The sequence below is a fragment of the Myotis yumanensis genome, unplaced genomic scaffold (genome assembly GCF_028538775.1).
Source record: "Myotis yumanensis isolate MYYU_CA2020_CCGP unplaced genomic scaffold, mMyoYum1.0.hap1 SCAF_6, whole genome shotgun sequence".
NCBI classification, from domain to species: domain Eukaryota; kingdom Metazoa; phylum Chordata; class Mammalia; order Chiroptera; family Vespertilionidae; genus Myotis; species Myotis yumanensis.
The window spans coordinates 25,386,606-25,407,917 of record NW_027223757.1 but is presented as its reverse complement, the minus strand read 5'-3'; the positions used below and the strand labels follow the sequence as shown (position 1 = coordinate 25,407,917).

At 41.2% G+C, this 21,312-nt stretch overlaps 1 protein-coding gene across 2 annotated transcripts in view; it reads right to left on the bottom strand.

The window, feature by feature from the left end:
- The window catches only part of ARFGEF3 (ARFGEF family member 3), a 128,570-nt gene that overhangs the window by 90,713 nt on the left and 16,545 nt on the right, over nt 1–21,312 (bottom strand). For both annotated transcript variants that reach the window (XM_070417769.1, XM_070417770.1), the window contains exons 3-4: nt 5,327–5,408; nt 2,285–2,416 (exon numbers count right to left, since the gene is read on the bottom strand). In XM_070417769.1, coding sequence (XP_070273870.1) covers nt 2,285–2,416; nt 5,327–5,408 — 214 coding nt within the window. The remainder of the gene's footprint in view (nt 1–2,284; nt 2,417–5,326; nt 5,409–21,312) is intronic.

Here is a 21,312-nt window from a genome sequence, read left to right as displayed (position 1 = left end):
AAAGGGAATATAGTCAATAATATGGTAATTAGATTGCACAGTGACAGATGAGTACTAGGATTAGTGGGGAGATCACCTTGCAGGGTATAAAAATGTCTACCTAACAAGGGGCAAAGCTATGTTGTACACCTGAAACTAAGATAACTAACATAGTATTGTGTACCAGCTATAGTTAAATAAAAAATACATTTTTCCCAATTCTAATGTTGAACTAGCTAAAAATAATAGCATGCAACAAAAGCCCTTATCTTTCTATGCATTTTGGAAATCTACTTGTGAAGAATGGCAGCCCAGATTATTGTTTTTCTTTTCTGACAATGTCTGATTTCTTTCCAGACATTAATTACAAGTACCACGGTCTATTGTGATGTCATTAAAAAGTCCATTTAGATGGCTCTCCAGGATTTCCAGGAGAGTTAACATGTGTCAACTCCTGTACTCAGCAAAGCTGGCAGAAGGCACTGCTGAACTGTTATTTTTTAAAGCAAGTACAGGTTTTCAAAACAGGTGTTACTGTGGACGTGACCATGAAGCATCCTGCTTCTCCACAGCTCCTACAAAAACAGGTACTTTCTCATTTTAATTTTTAATACATATGTCTGTACTCTACCAAAAGCTATATGCCTAGGAGAATTTCCAGATAATATGAAATCTGTGAGGCGTGTCTATCAGTATGACACCAGAGCTCAGCCTCCAGTACTCCGAGACTTAATAGTAGATGAAGGACTCAGCAGACTAGACTTGGACGTAGTAAAAGCAATTAAACATGGCAGCTGGCCTTGTTTCTCCCCCAATAGTGGCCAAGGGGGTAGTAGAGAAGTAAAACAAATCTAGAGGTGGTTATGCTTCAGTTCCTATGATTGCACAACTGACAAACATATGTCAAAGGACAGGAAAAACCTGTATATTCCAGAAGCAAAGAGAGTTAAAGACAAATAAGCTCCTCAAGGCCATCCAGCTCAGAGTTTCTCAATGTTTACTGTGTACAGGACTATTCTTAGACCCACCACTAAGATTCTGACTCAGCAGCAGTAGGTAGCTGTAGCAGTAGGTAAAAGTAGGAAGAGTAGTGGTAATATTGAACATTTTGAAAGCATTTGCTTTATGCCAGATACTGTGCTGAGTTCTTTACAAATATCACTCTACTTAATCCTCACAACAATCCTATTGGGCAGGCGCTACTATTACCCCATTTTACAGATGAGAAGATCAAGCCAGAGTGGTTAAGGAATCTGTCCAAGGAAATGAATCTGCTAGGAAATGAATGAGGATTCAAACCTAGATAGGCTGGCTTTGGAGTCTGAGCTTTTCATTAATCACTACACTAAACCACCCACCAACAGGGTTAGGGTGAATCCCAGGGCATTAAGAAAAAGCCATGACTGAAACCAAGCCTTTCTTTTCTGAGTAGAGAAACTAAAGCCCAGAGAAGTGAATCTCTTATCCAAGATAAAAATCCCTCAGTGCACTTCCAGGAAGAAATCAACCATTCTACGCCACCAGCTATTCTTAAGCATTCCTCTAGGGAGAGAATGGGCAGAGACATTACTGAAAGCCAGTCTGTTGGTTCCAGCTGTTACTCTGACCGAGGCGCTCTTCTGGGAAAGATTTCCATCCTTTCCTGCCCAACTCACTCTTCACTCCCAGGATCTGACATACTGCAGAGTCAGTGTAAGGGGCTCCCAATCATGGTGATTTTCAAGGAAGGGAAAGGGGAGAGATGTCAACCACCCCTCCACCCCCCCACTAGAGATGATAGCTGGAATGTGGGAGATTAAGGTCACATAATTTGAGCATGGGGAAAAAAGATGTGCTTCTGATATGGTTCCAAATTATGGTCTTCTTCCCCTAAAAACTGACTATTCTAAGACCTTAGTGAATGTTGAAACAGCATTAGAACTCTGCTTTGTTTTAACATAGACAGGCAGGCAGGATACCCTGAATGATCGGATCTGTCCCAAGCTAGAACTGCTCACATACATGCTCTCAAAAAGTGATAAATACATTTTCTAACATTTGACATGAATGAGTGGGCCAAAAATCTTACAGATGTATTGAAATCATACCTTTTCACTTAGTTGTCCTTTCTGTTCAATAATTAAGGTTACTCCGGGGGACCATAAGCAAGGATAATAACCATATATTATTCCAAGCAAAGGGTGAGCTAGCATGACCAATATGCAGAGGCATTTCCCAGAAAACAATAAGAGCTGGGGGACTGGGGGTGGGAGTCAGAGTTTGTTTCTGTGCCAATGACGCAGACTGGTAGCCACATCAAACCAACCTTCATCACTTCCACCTGCAGGTCTTCGTGGAGGGACGGCGTCACTTTCACAGCGTTCAGGATCTGATTAAGCAGCTGCTTCTCATCGGAGTCTGTTTCCATGGATACAAACCTCTCTTCTGACAGAAGCTTCTGTAAAGAGGCACAAGGCAGTGATCACAGATAGGCTCTTTCCTGCTGCCTTACTCTGTTGTAGCTTAGTGTGTACGGAGGATAATTCTTCTTAGGAGGCATGAAGCTGGAGGCCATTAGGAAAGAACTCCTGCTCCAGATGCCATTGCAAAGAAAACAACACATCAAACCTTTGGTGAAGTTTTTTGGCAAAGTCTTCTTCCTGCTATTAGATAAATCATTATATATTTCACCAAGTGAAATTCTAACATGGTGGGCACAAAGGTTATTTGGGTGATGGGGTGGAGCATGCCTGTGCCAAGGGAAATCAACCCTCACAACAGCCGTGCACACACACACACTCTTTCTGAATGGAGCTTGTTCACAGGAAGGGAGTCCTGTAGACAACAAGTTCCTTTTCTCAGATGTTTACTTTTTCACTTACGACTGTGAACTATCCCCAAACCCAACTGCCTACAGCTTCTGCTCACTTATCCTTCCCCAGATTCACACGGATTAGGCTTGTGAAGTATCCGAAATCAGGTGTGACGTCCACCTAAGTCTTTTCTCCTCCATACTAACCCTCCTCGGGCGCCTTCAATGGCATAGTTTCACAGGTGCTCTCAGGCTTAACATGTGGCCTCCAGTGTGAATGTAGGATCTCATGAGAGGTCTGACATGAAGGGTAGTGCACCATAAGGTAAACTGTGGACTGTGGATCAATATGGTGTGTCAATGTAGGCTCCTCCTCAGTTAAAAAAAAAAAAAGAATCATGAATCATGTTGGTGAGTGGTGTTGACAATGGGAAGGCTATGCATGTGTAAGACAGAGGTACATGGCATTCCCTGAACCTTCCTCGCAATTTTATTGTAAATCAAAAACTGCTCTAATAATAAAGCCTTTTAAAAATAAAAAATAAAAAGATGGCAGAGAAAAATAAAGGAAAGAAATGAGGTCTTTGGTGGCACCATTGAGCTGGTGCACCAAACCTAGAACGGCCCATCTCTAGAATTCTAGTTATGTAAAATAATTAAATGTGTTTATTGCCAAACAAACAAATGGTAATTCATAGCTTTAATCACATTCTCAGATCAAATTAGCTGTAAATCATGGCATAATCTGTGCTGACTCACACTTGTGAATGAGAATCCCTAATTCACAAGGACTGAAAGTAAGCTGTTTTCCCCCATTCTGTCCTGGGGCGGTGGGTCTATGAGACCCAGTTAAGGACTTTCTATTAATCCCTGTTCTATCTGCCCTTGGCCAATTCAGTATAGAGTCATTACTGTTAGAGCTTTTGGCTTCTGATTGTCCAGAGCAATGACTCCCTCTTTTAGCTGAATGCCGATCAGATTAGAACAAGGATGGTGAACCTTCTTCCCAGAACTCTCTGACATTTTTGCCTGTATTATCTCAAAAGAGATTTTTCACTATAACCTAGTGCACACAGGGCAGCCCAGAGTTAAAGTTAATATACGAACCTCTTATTAACTACAGTGATAAAGACTGGGAAGCCCCCCAAAATATTGCCTGAAGTTAATCGGAGGTAACAAGGAATGGTAAGAGAAAGCTCATTGCCCACCAGGTCACTGATGTTATCATAATTAAGTAAACCCTTGAAATCATAGTCCCCTAACTTAGAGTGTTGGAGGGTTAAGAAAATAGTAATTAAATGGAAAATCTATACAATACTTGAGAAAAAGAAACACCAGTGGCAGGTTAAAACAACCTTCCATTCATTTTTATGGTTGGCCCAATTACCTGGAAGAAGAGCAAAGTTTTAAATAACATTATGGATGATGTTTAAAAATGTCTAATGCTGTTATATAATAAAACACACTTTATCTAATCCAGTGGGGGAGAGAGTAAGAAAAGGTATTAGGGACCTCTTTGAACTTAGAGAGCTAACAATGAAATTGTACATACGGATGTGAAAAGACGTCCTACAAACGCTGCTGATCCATGGCCCTGCTGAATAAACCCCCGCAGGCTTGAACTTCACAGTGCTTGTCACTTAGAAACCAAACCACTTAAAAAGTCAGTGCATTTATATAGCCATCTCTCTTGCACTCTTGCAACGGCTCTATTATGTAATGTGTAAAACACAAATGAACAAATGCTCAGAGAAGGAAATGTTCTCAATCTAACTTTTCCTATTAGACCAAATTTTTTTCTTCTTCTCAATCTTACTCTGAAAACAAGACACATTATCCCATTTGCCAACCTAACTGTAGAGTAGGAAACAAAACAAAATGTGTCAGGTTTACCATCAATTTTCATCCACAGAACCACAGACATTGAGTGTATACAAGATTTGAGTTGATACGGAACCTGGGGTGTCTCTCTTGGGATCCCTTATTCTCCTAAAAGTTGGACATCACATAATATATTTCACTTTTGGCCCTACCCGGTTTTACTCAGTGGATAGAGTGTCAGCCTGCAGACTGAATGATTGTAGGTTCAATTCCGGTCAAGGGCATGTACCTCGGTTGCAGGCTCGATGCCCAGCCCCAGTCGGGGGGTGTGTGGTGGGAGGCAATCAATTGATGTGTTCCTCTCTTTCTGCCTCTCCCCCTCCCTTCTACTTTATCTAAAAAAAAATAACAAATAAAAAAAAAATCAATGAAAAACATCCTCTGGAGAGGATTAACAAAAAATAAATTTAAAAAGTTCACTTTTGTGTGGCTTAGTTGAGTCCTCATGAATCAGTGTGTGAGGACAAAGGCTCAATAAGATAATGTTGTATACAAAGAAATGTTGACAAATATTTTTAAAAATCTTGTTGTCCTCTCTGGTTATTACCTAGTTCAATCAAAAGTCTGTCTGGGTCTTTAAACAGCTAGTATTTAAAATATTAACTATTTGCTCTTTCCATGCCAATGCGGCCTGTCAATTTCTGCCGTCCCCAATGCACTCAGTGCGAGCCATACCTGTATTCCTGCCAAGGCATGTTGGGCCAGCTTCACATTCTTGGATTCCAAAGCCAACTGGAGAGGCAGGAGGCATTTCTCCCTGGCAAACATACAAATAAGGACATGTGAGCCCAGCAAAGTTGGCAGTCAAGTGTTAGGAGCCTTATGGACACCCCATCCCTCAAATGCTGCCACACACACATACAAAAACTATAACCAACCATGAAAATACACATGGGCTTAAAAAGCAAAACAAAACAGGACAAAACGCTGTACAGCAATTATAGCATAGCAGCAGCTTGCCTTCCTAGTATGGCTCCAGGAAGAGCAAACACATGGACTCTCAAACAACTGTTTTGGTGCATCAATATTACCGGATGGGGCTCTCACTAGTCCATGAACAGGCCTTGCTCTTTCTTAAATAGCTGGTACCAGTACACCTGGATGAACAACTCTAGAAAGCACCATTGATACAGATTTCTATGACTTGCTCATTCTTCTCCCTCACCCAGGAAGTGACTGCACCACCACCATTAACTTGCTTCATCAATATAAATTAAAATTCTATTAACTTGTCAATTTCTCTCCAAGTCAAAGTGTTCAGTAATCATTTGTAATTTTTAAAATTTTCTCTTTAGTCTCCGGTAAGGGGTATATATGAATTTTCTGATGGGTTCTTAATAAACACATTTCTAAGACAGAAATACAAATTAATCATCAGTAGCCTTGATCAATGAGAAGTACCTAGTGTCATGGAAGAAACAAATAAAATACATGAAGAGCTACTTGGATATTTTAAAGCTTAAAAAAAGATAACTGGCCCTGGCTGGGTGCCTCAGTTGGTTGGAGCATTGTCCCGAATACCAAAAAGTTTGTGGGTTAGATTCCCAGTCAGGGCACATTCCTAGGTTGCTGGTTCGATCCCCAGTCAGGGCACGTAAGGAAGTCAACCAATCGATGCTTCTCTCTCACATAGATGTTTCTTTTTCTCTCTCCTTCCCCTCTCTCTAAAAGCAATAAAAACATATCCTCGGGGGAGGATTAAAAAGAATAAGTAACTGGACACTAAAACATGCCAGTAACAAACCAAAAGGACTACAAAGAGAAACACATCTGCTGGAAGCAATCATTCTAAATAATTAAACAACAGACCAAGAATTTTAATCAACCCGCTATTTCCCCATAGAGTTACACTGGCACAACAAATGAAACATGACTTAATTCTACCAGGTTCTTCTATCCCCACTTAAACCAGAGCAGGCCCATTATTACGCTTTCTATTTTCACCATAGACTGAAAGGGTCATTGACTTTACAGTGTGACCGCCACAGGGTAAGACCGCAGGATTTCGTCTTTGGAGAAATAAGGGCCACTGTTGCTGAACACAATGAGACAGAAGTTAATTATAGCTCTGATTCCTTCCTGTCCACTCTGCAGCTCTGCTGCTTTTCCACGGAATCCTCCGTCGGCAGCTCCATGACACATGAAGTGAGCGTCACAGGCGCTCCCTACTGCTGGTCACAAAGACGGAACAAAAACAGGCTCCATCATGAAGAGTATTCACCCTCCTAATCCTTCTCCCCTCTCCCCTCACTAACTGGATGTTACAATACCCATTTTTATGTGACCACTGATTAGATACATGCTTTGACAGATGGATAAATTACCCAACTGTGTTATTTCCAGTTGGGTGGCTAAAATTTTGTCTCTGTTATTGTTATCGTCAGCTTGTAACACTGCTATGTAGTCAGTTAAAGCAGAATAGCTTATTTTTCCAATTTTGTTTCTTTTATTTGATCACAAGCAGTTTATAAGCTTGGAAAAATTAATTGGAAGGGTGAAGTCGAGTGAGTAGAAGAAATGATGCGCAGATGGAATACTAACAGAAGAACTACAGAACTTCGTCTGTAACCCCTTGAAACAGTAAAATTTCCATCAGGATTAATTCACTGTGAAATAACTTTCATCTCAAATTTAGAGTCAGACCTGCCAATGAGGGCACAGTGCCAGCGAGCAAGCGTGCAGGTCCAAAGCTCTCACAGTCTCATAGGGAGCAGGAAAGTCTATGCTGGGTAGCTATGTGCTGAAAATGCACAGATATTACCTATTTCTCACCAAGGGCACCAAACAAGAGTAGAAGCCACACCCGGCAGCAACAAGGACACTCCTGGGAATGCTGACCCTGCTGACCCTCGGGAAGCAGCATGATGTCTGCATATAAACAGGTGCTGACCCGTGTTGCTCTGCCATCTGCAGGATTAGTCCTTGAAATCCTCATCCACTCTCTCACCTACTTATTTACCCATCCACATGATTTACACTGCAGACCTGAGCCAGGTTGTGGACAATCGCCAGGACCGCCAGGTTGCACCATGATTCCAGGGGGCATCACCGAATTGCTCCCCATGCCAGTCACGGTCACTGGGCAGGACTGGAAGATGTAACTGGTTCAGCTAGGTTTTGGCTGAGTTAAAAGGTAGCAGTGTTTAGTGGGGCTGTGGAATCACACAGACCTGGAGTCAAACCCTAATCATGTATATAAATTGTGTAATCCCAGTCACAATGTTAAACTCTGTTGGTCTTAGCTTTTCAATACATAAAAAGGGCATCTTAAGACCAATCCTGCAGAGGTATGGTAAGGAGTACAGATAATATATATCCAGGGTTGGCAAACTTTTCCCAGAAAGAGGCAGATAATAACTATTTTAGGCTTTGCAGTCCATATGGTTTCTGTCCTAACTACACTACTCTGCCACAATACAAAAGCAATCATAGCTGATGCATAAATCAATGAACGTGGCTGTGTTTCAACAAAATTTTATTTATAAGAATAGACAACAGACCAGATTTGTGGCCTTAACATGTGGCCTTGCTCAGCCCTGATACAGACAAAAGTTCAGCAGAGATGATAACTTTCAGCACAGAAGAAGCAGATCTACTCTTGCCATAATATTAAGAAAGATTGTGCAAAGGACATGGGGCTAACTGTCCTGGGAGCGTTGTCTTAGCAAAACCAATCATAGCACCAAGATCTCTCTTAGAAAACAGGTGCTTTGAGGAAGCAGGCTGAGAGATTTCATCTGGGCACTAAACCAAGGCACTTGCTCCACCCACCCAACCAGCCATTCAACCAACACTTGAGTGCCTACTGTGTGCAAAGCATGATGGGTGCTCAGGAAGATCTGGCAAGGAATAAGGCAGAACAGATAGTTTCTTTCATTTTATTCATGAGATGAAAGAGAGAAAAAAGAAAATTAACATTTATCATTTCTCTACTTAGTCTACCTGTCACTATAATCTTTTTAAATTTAATTTCTTTATTGTTTAAAGTATTACATAAGTCTTTTTCCCCCATTTCCTCTCCCCAGCCCAGCACATGCCCTCACCTGCTACTGTCTGTGTCCATTGATTATACTCATATGCATGCATACAAGTCCTTTGGTTGATCTCTTACCGCCCCACCCACCCCCGCCTCCCCTGCCTTCCCTCTTAGATTGGACAGTCTGTTTGATGCTTCTATGACCCTGGCTCTATTTTTGTTCATCTGTTTATGTTGTTTATTATATTCCACACATGAGTGAGATAATGTGATGTTTATCTTTCTCCGACCGGCTTATTTTGCTTAGCATAATGCTATAGGCATTCTGAACCTTGTTTTACAGTTCAGAAAATGGGGGTCAGAAAGGTTTCACAGCCTCTCTGGTCATGTTAAGGCCACACAGCTAAAATCCATTGGAAACAATTCAAACCCAAATCCATCTGACACCCAAGACCAAATTCCTTCCAACACTCTTTGGTCTCAAAAGATCAGAGCAAAGCTAGAACATACCTGTTTCTTAAACTTTTTTGGACCATAAACACACAAAAATCTGGCAAAAGACCATTTTCCTAGGAAATAATTTCAGGGGATTCACATCTTCCTACCCTCCCACCCCCAACTCCCAACTCCACATCGATCCCTGCTCTCAGGGCATAGGCCCCTGCCCAAGGTGGCAGAATCTTCAGTGTCTGCCTCAGAAAAGGCGGCCCTGTTCCCTGAGCTTGGGGGTCTGGTAGGCTGGGCAGTAGCTTTGTGTGAGTGCATATGTGGTGTAGGAGGTGAGAGGGATGCTCACTCTCCTCAGGATCCAAGGCCTCTCATCCCCTCAGGCCCAGCAGTCCCAGATCAGCATCACACGCCTCAGATCCCGACTCTGACAGGAAAGGAGTGAAGCTCACGGGGCACAACTGATCTTGCTGCAGGCTCTGTGACACCATAAAAATCCTGCTGCCTACTTTCTTGAAGGTGATTTTAATAGAAAAGAATAGCAGGGCCTGGTAACTGGGTCTTAGAATGAAATGTATAATGAAGATGCAACGTGGTACACACTCAGTGCCCTTTGCACATACTGTATTAGAATAAACCATTTTTTGATCTTTCTAGATGCTGCCTCATTGGGAACAGGGAATACCAAAAACCAATATTCAGTTACATTAAGCGACTGTTTCTTATGCACAGGCATGTGCAAATCCACTCGTGCCTAATTAAATAAAGGCAGTGGCCCCAGGTTTCGTGTCCTGACATGCCGTTATGTCTTAAAGCAGAATAATTAGCAGGGCTGCATATGCACGAGGGAGACATCATCCTGAGACTCGGTGTCTGGTCATGTCAAGGAGATGGAGCCGATTTCCTTAACTGCATTATCACGGTTCACAGACCAGCTTTATTGGGCTGGAAGATAACAATGGACAAAGGGAAATTAAAATAGATGAACAGGGGAAAAGTTAGGATTTATCAAAAATTACCTATTCAATATGTGCACAAGCATGAACCTCAAGTAAAACCAAATGCATTCCTGAATGTTAGGCTGATTCCCCTTTGACGCACCTCATAGGAAGGAGCACAAAGGCACCTTAGATTTCTAAGATCTGCTTCCACTCTACAATTCTAGGATTCTATAATCTAAGCCATTTATTCAGTAACTGGATTCCTTTACATCATAATCATGGCTCTGGTTGAAAACCAGTGGCTTCTATGTGCAAAGTACCATGTCCATATGGTATGTACACACATCCATACTTAGTAGAGATTTGTTAACAAAGCAAAGAGATTGCCTGTCCAAGGTCACATGTTTGTAAATGACAGAGCTGTGATTTAAACTTAGACCACCTGTCTTCAAAACCCATGATCTTAGGCCTCTACCACAATATCTATTACCATCAGACAGCTCCCCCCTACCTGCTGTCTCCAGGCCTATGGCACACTGCTTTAAAAAACAGCAATCCCAAGTGAAGTGCAGCATAGTGAATAGAGTCAATAATATTGTAGTAACTATGTAATTATGCCAGATGGGTATATAAATGTCTAATCACTATGTCGTACACCTGAAACTACTAAAATATTGTATGTTGACTGTAATTGAAAAATAAATTTTAAAAATAAATAAATAAAACAGCAATCCAAATGTCCACCAGGTAAAAAGATTGGGGACAGGCATCAAACAAGTCATGTAAATGATCTTATTTTGAGTGGTCCTTCATGAAGCAATGCATTACATTTGACAGCTGGTATGCAGCTGGGGACCTATAGGCAGTTTAGCAGGTGGGAAAAATGTGGCTCTGGAGACAGCTGCTGGGCTCAAGCTACAGCCATCACTGTTCCTGGTAGTCACCACTGTTCCTAGTTTGAATACAGGAGGTTTTTGCCCCCTTGTTGTGACACTGCTGATGTTATGCATGCTTCTGAATACTGAAGCTTTAAACAGTTTGTATGAACACTGATGGATTTTCATTGACTAAGCTTTCCCAGAGCCATTCCATTGAGATGATTGGAACTGAATTGGTTCCTTAGTTGATTTTCTCTGCAGTACAGTTAAAATATTTCCATTTCATTTCTATTTTCATAAAAATATTTTTATCAGTGTCAAGTCTTTTCTATTTCATAACAAAGATTAGAGTCATCCTTCAGGAACTGTTTTAGACCCTAGAGATACAGCTGTGAATATAATATCCCTATTCTCCTTCAGGCCTTCAAGATTTCTTAGCAAGCCTATTGCAATTATTAAGTTGAGCGAATGAAATTGCCATATTTGTAGATTGAAAAGGGTTGCCTATCAGCAATTTTATATGATTCAATCTATTAAAAAGAATCCTAAATAATATAATGCAGTTATGCTCATATTTTCCCTCAAGATATAAACTTTTATTATCTATTATTTTATTATAAAATGCATGTATATACATAAAAAGTCCAAACAGTACAAAGGGACATACAGCAATGAAAATCAATTAGGGCACGATTTAAGAAAGAGCTGGGTTGAATGTTGATGATGGGTATTTGCAGACAATGGCATGACAGAGCTCTTCTTTTTTATACTTCCTATTTGTATAAATTTTTATATAATAACTCTAGAGAATATCAGCATAATCTGAAGAAAATATATTTTAAAGCTACAAAGCCATTGGCTCCTCACAAAAATAGTCATCAATTGTGTTTCCTTCTGCTCAGCTCAAAAAGGTGAGTGAATTTCCACGCCTACAGACAAAATATTTAATATGAAACTCATTTTCTTCCATTTCTTGCTGGTACTTACATTGACAATCGGTGTATTCCTTATAGCTATAATACCTGCTGTTCTTTTCCATAAAGAAAACCAACCTTCAATTACATTATGAACCTCACTATTCTAATAGATTTTTTTTTTGTAACAAATGGACAACTACTGGCAAGTAAGTTTACCAATCATCTTGAAAAATTTTAAATACTATCTAGATGTTCTTTTCTATTTGAAAATAAGGTGCGAAAAATAAAAAGTAACAAATACAAAAATATTTTGTTACATTATCACAGGGGAATGGTTTTTCTATTTTAAAGATTTCACCTAATATTCTTACAATATTAAAAAGTGCAAAATACTATTAGTCAAGAAAACAATTTATAAAGAAGAGTAAATTTTTACTCATTTTGAAAACTTTTTTCCAGATTTACTGAGTTATAATTGACATATAGCACTGTATAAGTTCAAAGTGTACAACGTGATGATTTCATATATGCAATATTGCAAAATGAGTACAATAAGCTTAGTCAATATCTATCATCTCACAGTTATAATATTTTTTCTTGTGATGAGAATTTTTAAGATCAACTCTCTTAGTAACTTTCAAGCATACAATATAATATTAAGCATAGTCACTAGGTTGTACATCCCCAGAACTTATTTATCTTTGAAAAAAATTAAAGATGGACCCCTTCATCACAAGAAGCTAAAAGGGGAAGGGGAAGGTATCCAGGAAAATTAACCAAAGTAATAAAAAAATTCTAAACTTCCATCTGTCTTATGTTCTCCTCCAAAACAATGCAGCACGTGAAAGCCAGTAGAATAACCCCCACTTCTCTCAGAATAAATTTGCTTCTGTCTGAACAGCAAACTCAGATATAAAATGTGCAGGTCCATAGATCCCAGAAAATATAAGAGTCTGTATCCTTCTCTCTTTTATTGACTTTTTATTTACAGCAATAAAACATCAAGCATTAAATTATCAAATTTAGCCCAAGATATAAAAGCTAAGCATCAGGCTAGTCTGAATACATGGACAGGTCCCCCTTAAAGCCTAATCCTCAGTGCTGAGATAAACTGTACTGTTCAAGGCTAACAATCATTCATCAGACACATGCTCATGTCCTCTCTACTTACACATCATCCATCTTTACAAACACCACCCCCCTTCATGCTTCTGCTTGACCCTACTAGCATTTTTAGAACCCCTCCTGGTAGGATTGGAGCCTCCCCACCCCCATAACACAGGATACAGTGGTTGGTTATGCAGATGATTAGGAATATTGGTAAATAACTGTGGAGGAAAATTTATTAACCCTCCTTGGTTCACTATCAACTGATAATGAATGTCCTTGTGAAATCCTCTACTAAACAAGCAAACTACCCTACTAGTATTCCAATGGCTTACTAAACTTAAAAACCAAGACCACACCTTCAAAGGGGAGATCTCCAGAATTTTATGCCAATTTCTGACCAACTTTGGTAGAATCATAACTGTTAATGAGGAAGATGTTAACATTCGTTTCTTTTTCTTATGGTACATTAATTTGATGAGATTTTAATGGCCCTTAAAATGTTTTTTAAAAACTCTTAATGAAAAAAAAATTATATCATAGTAAGTGAAATTAACAAGTTACAAAATGTTAATACTATGTGACCTAATTTTCATTGCATACACTCAGAAGAAAAGAAACCAAATATTAAGATTTATTATCTCCAGGTGATCTGACTTTCACAGCCAACTTTAGGAGATAGAGTTCAGACATTTCTGAGTTAGTGCTGGGCCTTACCCTCTTTCGGTCTCAATCTCCTCATCTACAAAGTAGGGATGTAATGACACCAACCACATAGTTCAAGTAACATGGCATTGTCAACAATTATATTTTCTAGGCTTTTTAATTTTCTACAGAAAGAACGTACTCACTTCACAATGTAAAACATTACTTTGTTTCTCAGAGGGTTACCGTTTGTGTATTTTCTTATTTTTCTCTTATTTTCTGAATAATTTTTAAAACTTGTATTTTATATCATAGGCCAAATTATACTTTTCAGATCTCTATCTTTCAGCACTCACAAAAATTAACCTGAGATGGATTAAAGACTTAAATGTAAGACCTGACACTACAAAACTCCTAGAAGAAAGCATAGGGAAAGCTCCCTGACATTGGCCTTATGATGATTTTTTAAATATGACAACAAAGCACAGGCAACAAAAGCAAAAATAAACAAGCTGGGACTGTATCAAACTAAAAAGGCTGGCACAACAGAATAATCAACAAAATGAAAAAGCAACCTACTGAATGGGAGAAATTATTTTCAAACCTTACGTCTGATAGAGGTTAATATACAAAATATAGGGTGCCTCCCCCAAAAATGTATACAAACACTTTGAATAATTATAAAGGCAGTGTTTATTAAAAATACATTTCATTTTCAAAACTAGCTACCAGCTGTTAAAGTATGCATACATTTTTGGGGGACACACTGTAAATAAGAAACTCATAAAACTCCATAGCAAAAAACACACAAATAATCTAATAAAAAATGGGCAAAGGCCCTGAATATTTTTCAAAAAAATATATCCAAATGGCCAATGGGTACATTCAAAAAAGGTGTTCAACATCACTAATCATTGTGAAAATGCAAATAAAAACTACAACGAGATATCACCTCACATCTGTTTGGGTGGCTATTATCAAAACACTAGAGGCCCGGTGCACAAAAATTTGTGCACTCGGGGCAGGGGGGGGGGGGGGTCCCTCAGCCCGGCCTGTGCCCTCTCGCAGTGTGGGACCCCTCAGGGGATGACCACCTGCTGGCTTAGGCCTGCTCCCCGGGAGATTGGGCCTAAGCTAGCAATCTGACATCCCTCTGGCAGCCCGGGAGCCCTCGGGGGATGTCCACTTGCCAGAGGGGAGCAGGCCTAAGCTGCAGTCGGACATCCTTAGCGCTGCTGAGGCAGAAGAGGCTCCCACCACCACCACTGTACTGTGGGAGCGCACTGACCACCATGGGGCAGCTCCTGCATTGAGCATCTGCCCCCTGGTGGTCAGTGTGTGTCATAGTGACCAGTCATTCCCAGTCGTTCTGCTGTTAGGGTCAGTTTGCACATTACCCTTTTATTATATAGGATAGAGGCCTGGCGCATGGGTGGGGGCTGGCTGGTTTGCCCTGAAGGGTGTCCCAGATCACGGTGGGGGTCCCGCTGGGGTGCCTGGCCAGCCTGGGTGAGGGGCTGATGGCTGTTTGCAGGCTGGTCAAGCCCCCCGCAGTGGGGACCCTCATCCCATGGAGGTTTGGCCAGCCTGGGTGAGGGGCTGATGGCTGTTTTCAGGCTAGCCACACCCCCTTTAGGGTGGGGGTCCCCACTGGGGTGCCTGGCCAGTCTGGGTGAGAGGCTGAGGGCTGTTTTCAGGTTGGCCAAGCCCCCCCGGCGACGGAAGCTCCCAGCCTCTCCTTTTTTTCTTTTTATTCTGGGATTTATTTACCTTCTATAATTGAAACTTTGTAGCATTGAGAGGAGCTCAGAGCTGGCCAGGGCGGATGGGAGGGAAGCTTGGTTTCCTCCATCGCCAGGGGCAATCAAGCCTCCTGCTTGCTCCAGCTCCGTGGCCACGGCAGGCTGAAAGCAGGTATCTGGGGTTTATTTATCTTCTATAATTGAAACTTTGTTGCTTTGAGTGGAGCTCAGAACCAGCCGCGGCAGACGGGAAGCTTGGCTTCCTCCATCATTGGGGCAACCAAGCCTCCTGCTTGCTCCAGCTCTGTGGCTGCCGGCCGCCATCTTGGTTGGGTTAATTTGCATATAGTTGCTCTGATTGGCTGGTGGGCGTGGCTTAAGGCATAGTGAAGGTATGGTCAATTTGCATGTTTGTCTTTTATTAGTGTAGATGAGAAAAGTTTTGGCAAGGATGTAGAGAAGAGGGAACCCTTGTGCACTGTTGGTGGGAATGTAAATTGGCATAGTCATTATGAAAAACAGTATAGAGGTTCCTCAAATAATTAAATATAGCAATCCCATTTCTGGGTATATACACAAAAGAAACGAAATCAGTATCTCAAAAAAATATCTATATTCCCATGTTTATCACAGCATTATTTACAATAGCCAAGTTATGGAAATAAACTAAGTGCCCATTAAAAGATGAATGGGCAAAGAAAATGTGATATCTATCTATCTATCTATCTATCTCCCTATCTAGTTGATAGGTAGATTTACAATGCAATATTATTCAGCCATCACTTGCAACAACATCGAGGAACCCAGAAAACATTATGCTAAATGAAATAAGCCAAAGGCAGAAAGACAAATACTGCATAATCTCACTCATATGTGGAATCTAAAAAAGTAAAAAACATAGAAAGAGAGAGTAGAATAATGGTTGCCAGAGGCCGGTAACTCTTAGTACAACCTTTCAATTATCAGAACAAGTCATGGGAATGCATTTTATAGCATGATGACTACAGTTAATAATACTGTATTGTATACTTAAAATTTGCTAAGGGAATAGATCTTAAGTGTTCTCACCACACATGAAAAAAATCTATGTGAGGTAATGGATGTGTTAAGTTACTGGTGGAAATCATTTTACAATGTATACATATATCAAATCATCACACTGTACACCTTAAATATGTATAATTTTCTTTGTCAATTATAACTCAATAAGGCTGAGGGAGAGAAGAACCCTGTTTATAGTCAAGTTTCAGTATCCGTCCTCTGTCCTCTGTCAAGAACTCAGCAATTCTTTCTCCAAGGGCATCGAAAATCACTTTCAGGCATCCATGTATAGAGATCACTCCCCTTAAGCAATTCATTTTGGCAGTATGCATCAGATAGACAACAATGATGTAAAATTTTATTTCCCCATAAACAGCAACTTTTCCCAGCAGAAATACATTTGTGGTGTTTCAATGACTGAGTATCCCAATAGATTCTGCACTTGAAGCACATTTTAAAAACACGCCTTGGGTGAAAGCCAAAAAGGTTGCTTCGTTCCTTATGTGCTGTCTGCTTTAAACATATTACAGAATCTGAATTTCTCTCTGCCAGCCTGAAGAGTCAGATGAATAAGATCTACATTAATCTGCTACTCAATCGCCTCAGGTCTGGTACTATCTGGTGTGAAGAGAAGACTGTTTCTCAGGAGAAGTTGAGTTTGGAAGGTTGGATTTGTGACTGAGCACTAGTTACCCTTCAGCCTGTTTTAAACTGCCTCAGAACCCAGCCACCCTGAAGGCAGTTGTACTTGTCACAATACATCAGCAACAGGCTGCTTTATTCCACTGGAGGTAATATCAAATCCATACATAAAACCACATGACACTCCTAAATGAAACATGGACTGGAAAACAATATGCCCAGTGTTTTTTATGCACCAAAGAGAAAAAAACAGTTGAGGACTATTCTCTTAGACACTTCGTGGGAATGATTAAAGACTAAAAGATGGTAAAATTCAGACAGTAAAAGCTGCCTGACAACAATCCAGTCAGGGCATGAAATGGGACAGCAAAGGCCTGAGAGATTTGACCAGAAGGGCAGATCCTCCGTCTCATGGGTGTTATCATAAATCAGCCCAATGTTATTATTCTCTGCATTCATATCCATCCGAGACTACAAAAAGCAAATGTACCCGGCCAGCATGCTCAGTGGTTGAGCAATGACCTATGAACCAGGAAGTCATGGTTCAATTCCAGGTCAAGGCACATGCCCAGGTTGCAGGCTTGATCCCTAGTGTGGGACCTGCAGGAGGCAGCCAATCAATGATTCTCTCTCATGACTGATGTTTCTACCTCTCTCTCCCTTCTAATATATGGCTAATATGCTAAGTGTCCAACCACCCGACCAGTCGCTATGACATGCACTGTCCACCAGGGGGCAGACACTCAACGCAGGAGTTGTTGTGATACGCACTGGCCATTTACAGAAAAACAGCACCACGGACATGGCGTCCACAAAGCAACACTTGGCTTCCCCCAAGTGGGACACAGGCACTGCCACCACTCCGGAACAACACCCCACCAAATGGCAGCCAACGCTGCCGAGATCCCATTGTGCAAAATGAGGCCCACAGCCCAGCCCAGAAACGGTTGCTGTGGGCACCAGGTAATGAATTCACGTAGCAACACCGGGCTTCCTCTCCCTAGCGACTAGCCTCCTTACAGTTTCTTCAGCCCAGGAACACGATTTGCTCTATAGCCAGGTGGAAACATTTTACACTTTAATCAAATGTCTGTGAAACATTTTCAGGCCTTATCTCATTTGATCCTCACAGAAGTCCTGGAGTAGGTAGATAGGAGACTTGGTGGAATCCTATTTTCATTAGCCAGAAAATGGAGATTTAGAAAACTTAGAAACTTGACCCAACTGAAAAGAAGTAAGAAATTGTAGACTTTGAAAATGACTTCTGGTTTTCTCACTGCGCAGAACATAATTCAAACACTGCTGCAGTTAAATATTTTACCCTTTGTTCTCCCTGCCTAATCTACAATAATAATCTGCTTCATGTTGATATTTACTGCTGTGTTACTGACAATTACCTGAAAGAGAAGTTGGGGTGCTTCACTGGGCTGGAAAAAGGTTAGCTAAATCAGAAAGCAGGTCTAATTAAGCAAGTTTATCTATATATATAAAGCTCTCTCTGGCGCCAATCACATGCGTGTGTTTCAATCTGTCATTGTCGATCGTGAATTTGGTTGGCACTTCTATTATAGAGAAAGGGCAAATAGCGATATTAAAATATTTCTTCTAATTAATTTCCTTTCAATGTGCACAAATTTGTGCACTGGGCCACTAGTGTTTGTGTGTGTGTGTGTGTGTGTGTGTGTTTATGAAAGAGTAAATGCAACACAGCCATTTTGCAACAGGCTTGGTTGTAAATGGCCTGAATCCAGAGACTTCAGGAGTTTGCAAAAGTACATGTGTGGTTGCCCACAAAAATCAGTGACGACAAGCTAAGATCCTGGAGGCTGATGAAAATGTTCACTTGGAAGAAAGGGAAATTTGTCAATAAAGGTATCAAGTATTCAAGCAATTGAAACACTGTCATTGTAATTCTGCTATAATTATCTTTATCAGTAAAACCCCATTACATAGATACTTCTGGAGATAAAGAAAACTGTCTCTCCCTCTACAGGGTAAAAAAAAAGGAAAACCCACTCTTTTTCTATCCTAACATCCATGGAGAGATTCTTATACTGCAGAAAATGGAGTATTGACTGTCACCTAAACACTCTTTCAGCTACACAGATGCCTTGTTTCCAGGGTGACGCGACACCCTAGTCACATCCGGGTGTTTTTCCCAATGTGTGAGAAAGCACCGAGCACTCTCAGTTCCAGCCTGGGAAGGCAGGAACACACTGTGCGGGATCAAGATGTCCAGGAACACTGAGGCTGAATGACAGAGACTTGGTCAAAGCAACATGGGAAATGAATGTACTCAAGTTTATGGGGGCTTACTCATCCCCACTATTCACAGCCACATTAGGTTTCTGTCCTCTCTCTCTCTGGAGACACAGAGGGACCCAACATCCCAATGCAGGCAGCCATCCCTGGAAATCCAGAGCCACCCTTGCTGGGTGCCAAGGCGGCTGGGCCTGCCCAACTGAAAGCTCAGGGCGCCTGAGCATGGAGACGCCCACTCTGGATAAGTGTGACAGCAATAAGGGAAGATCACGGTGTCACAGACGGCACTGGGTCTATTAAGAGACCTCTGGTCCAACTTAGAGGTCTGTGGTTTTGTCTTGGCCAACAAATAAAGGGTGCAACCCTGGGCATGTAAGTTACTTAGCACTCTCTGGAGTGTAGTTTCTACTCACAAGATACTAGGAAGCTTCTATTTTCCCTAGATACTTGAAAGGATGGGCAGGATAGACTGAGTAGGCATATTAAAGAGCTTCGAAAGCAAGCAGTTTATAGAAATATGAGGGATGTGCAGTGAGAAGAGCAGTAGAGTCTGAGGGGATGAGCCTCTTCTCTTGTCCTGGCTCAGACGCTTGTGGTCTCCAGAAGTCTCAGCTGTCTTCCCTGCAGGATGGGGGGGGGGGGGGGGGGGGGGGGTCTCTCTAGCACCTCTTCAAATTCTAACAGCCTCTACTTTGAAATGGGTGGCTAGCAGTCTTAGCAGCCTTCTTAGTAGCAACTAGGTTCCAGCTTTGTTTTAGCTGATAGTGTGCAGGAAGCCGCCCATTGTCTTCACTAGCAGAGAAGTGCAAACAAGGATCCCGGAATGCTGGTGAACCTTGAACCCATGCAAGGGCCAGAGTTAAGCACCGATTGTCTAGCCCAGACAATGGGGGCTCAAGCTATTTCCTGATCAAATAGTCTCAGAGTAAATCCTTCTAATATTTACTGACCTTTAAGATAGTCTGTCTGTTATTGCAATTACCTGCCTAAGAGCTAGATGTGTATCCAAAGTTGAATAAAAGGTTGGCGAGACTTGGGCACCAGTGGAAGTCCTTCCCCTTGAGTTGGGCTTGCCCGCCTGGCCCTCAATATTTCCAAATTATTTCTTGTCTTATCTCTTTCATTTGCATGCAGCCCCTCTTCCAGATCCTGAACCCCGAACCACATGGGACGTGGGAGAACATTCACAATAGTGTGGGCAGCCTCAAGGGATAGATCAAGATTGGTCTAAGTCTTTCCCGACAATCCTGTTTCCTGCTTTTCCAGCCTCTCTTGTGGCTCTCAAAAAACATTTGCTTTCCTGATAAAAGGGACCAGATTTGTTTAGGGGGCACTGCCCTTCTGCCTTTTGTCTTTCTGCCTCCTGTCTTGAATGAGGATGTGATGACTGGAGCTGAAACAGCCATTATGTGGTAGGAAGAGTCAAAAATAATGGAAGGCTAACAGAATCCTGGACATACCAGTGCCTACCTCCTGACTGCCTACTAATGAGAACATTAAGCCTTATCTTGTTTAAACCACTATTAGGCTCTCTGTAACTTACAGCTGGATGCATTCATAACCTATTCACCCGGTTAAATCTTATTTCTAGAAAAGAACCAACATTCAAGTAATGACATATGTGTCTTCTGCCCCAATACATTTCCCAAAGGTGAAAGCTGAAATGAAGGAATAGAGACAACAATAATTCCCATTCTAACACATGTAAAAGACAGGTGGGTATTCAGCAAATATGCATTAAAGACACAGAATATATTCGTCAAAAACAATTTTCAACTCAGATCTGTGTTTGAAATTCTATCATAGATTAGCCGTGTAACTTTAAGCAAATGATTTTTATTACTCCGGCCTCAGTTTTCTTATCATTAAAATATAAATTATGTTAGTACCCTATTGCACTTATTGTAAAATTTAATAAGACTATGGATGAAGTCATTAGTAAAATTCCTGGCACAGATCAATGCTCTATATTTGGTAGCCCTCACCACTAAGGATCAGGCGTATTACACCAGAGGCCCTGGGCATACGGACGATCGAGTTTAGAGTTGCAGGTGGGGTTAAAC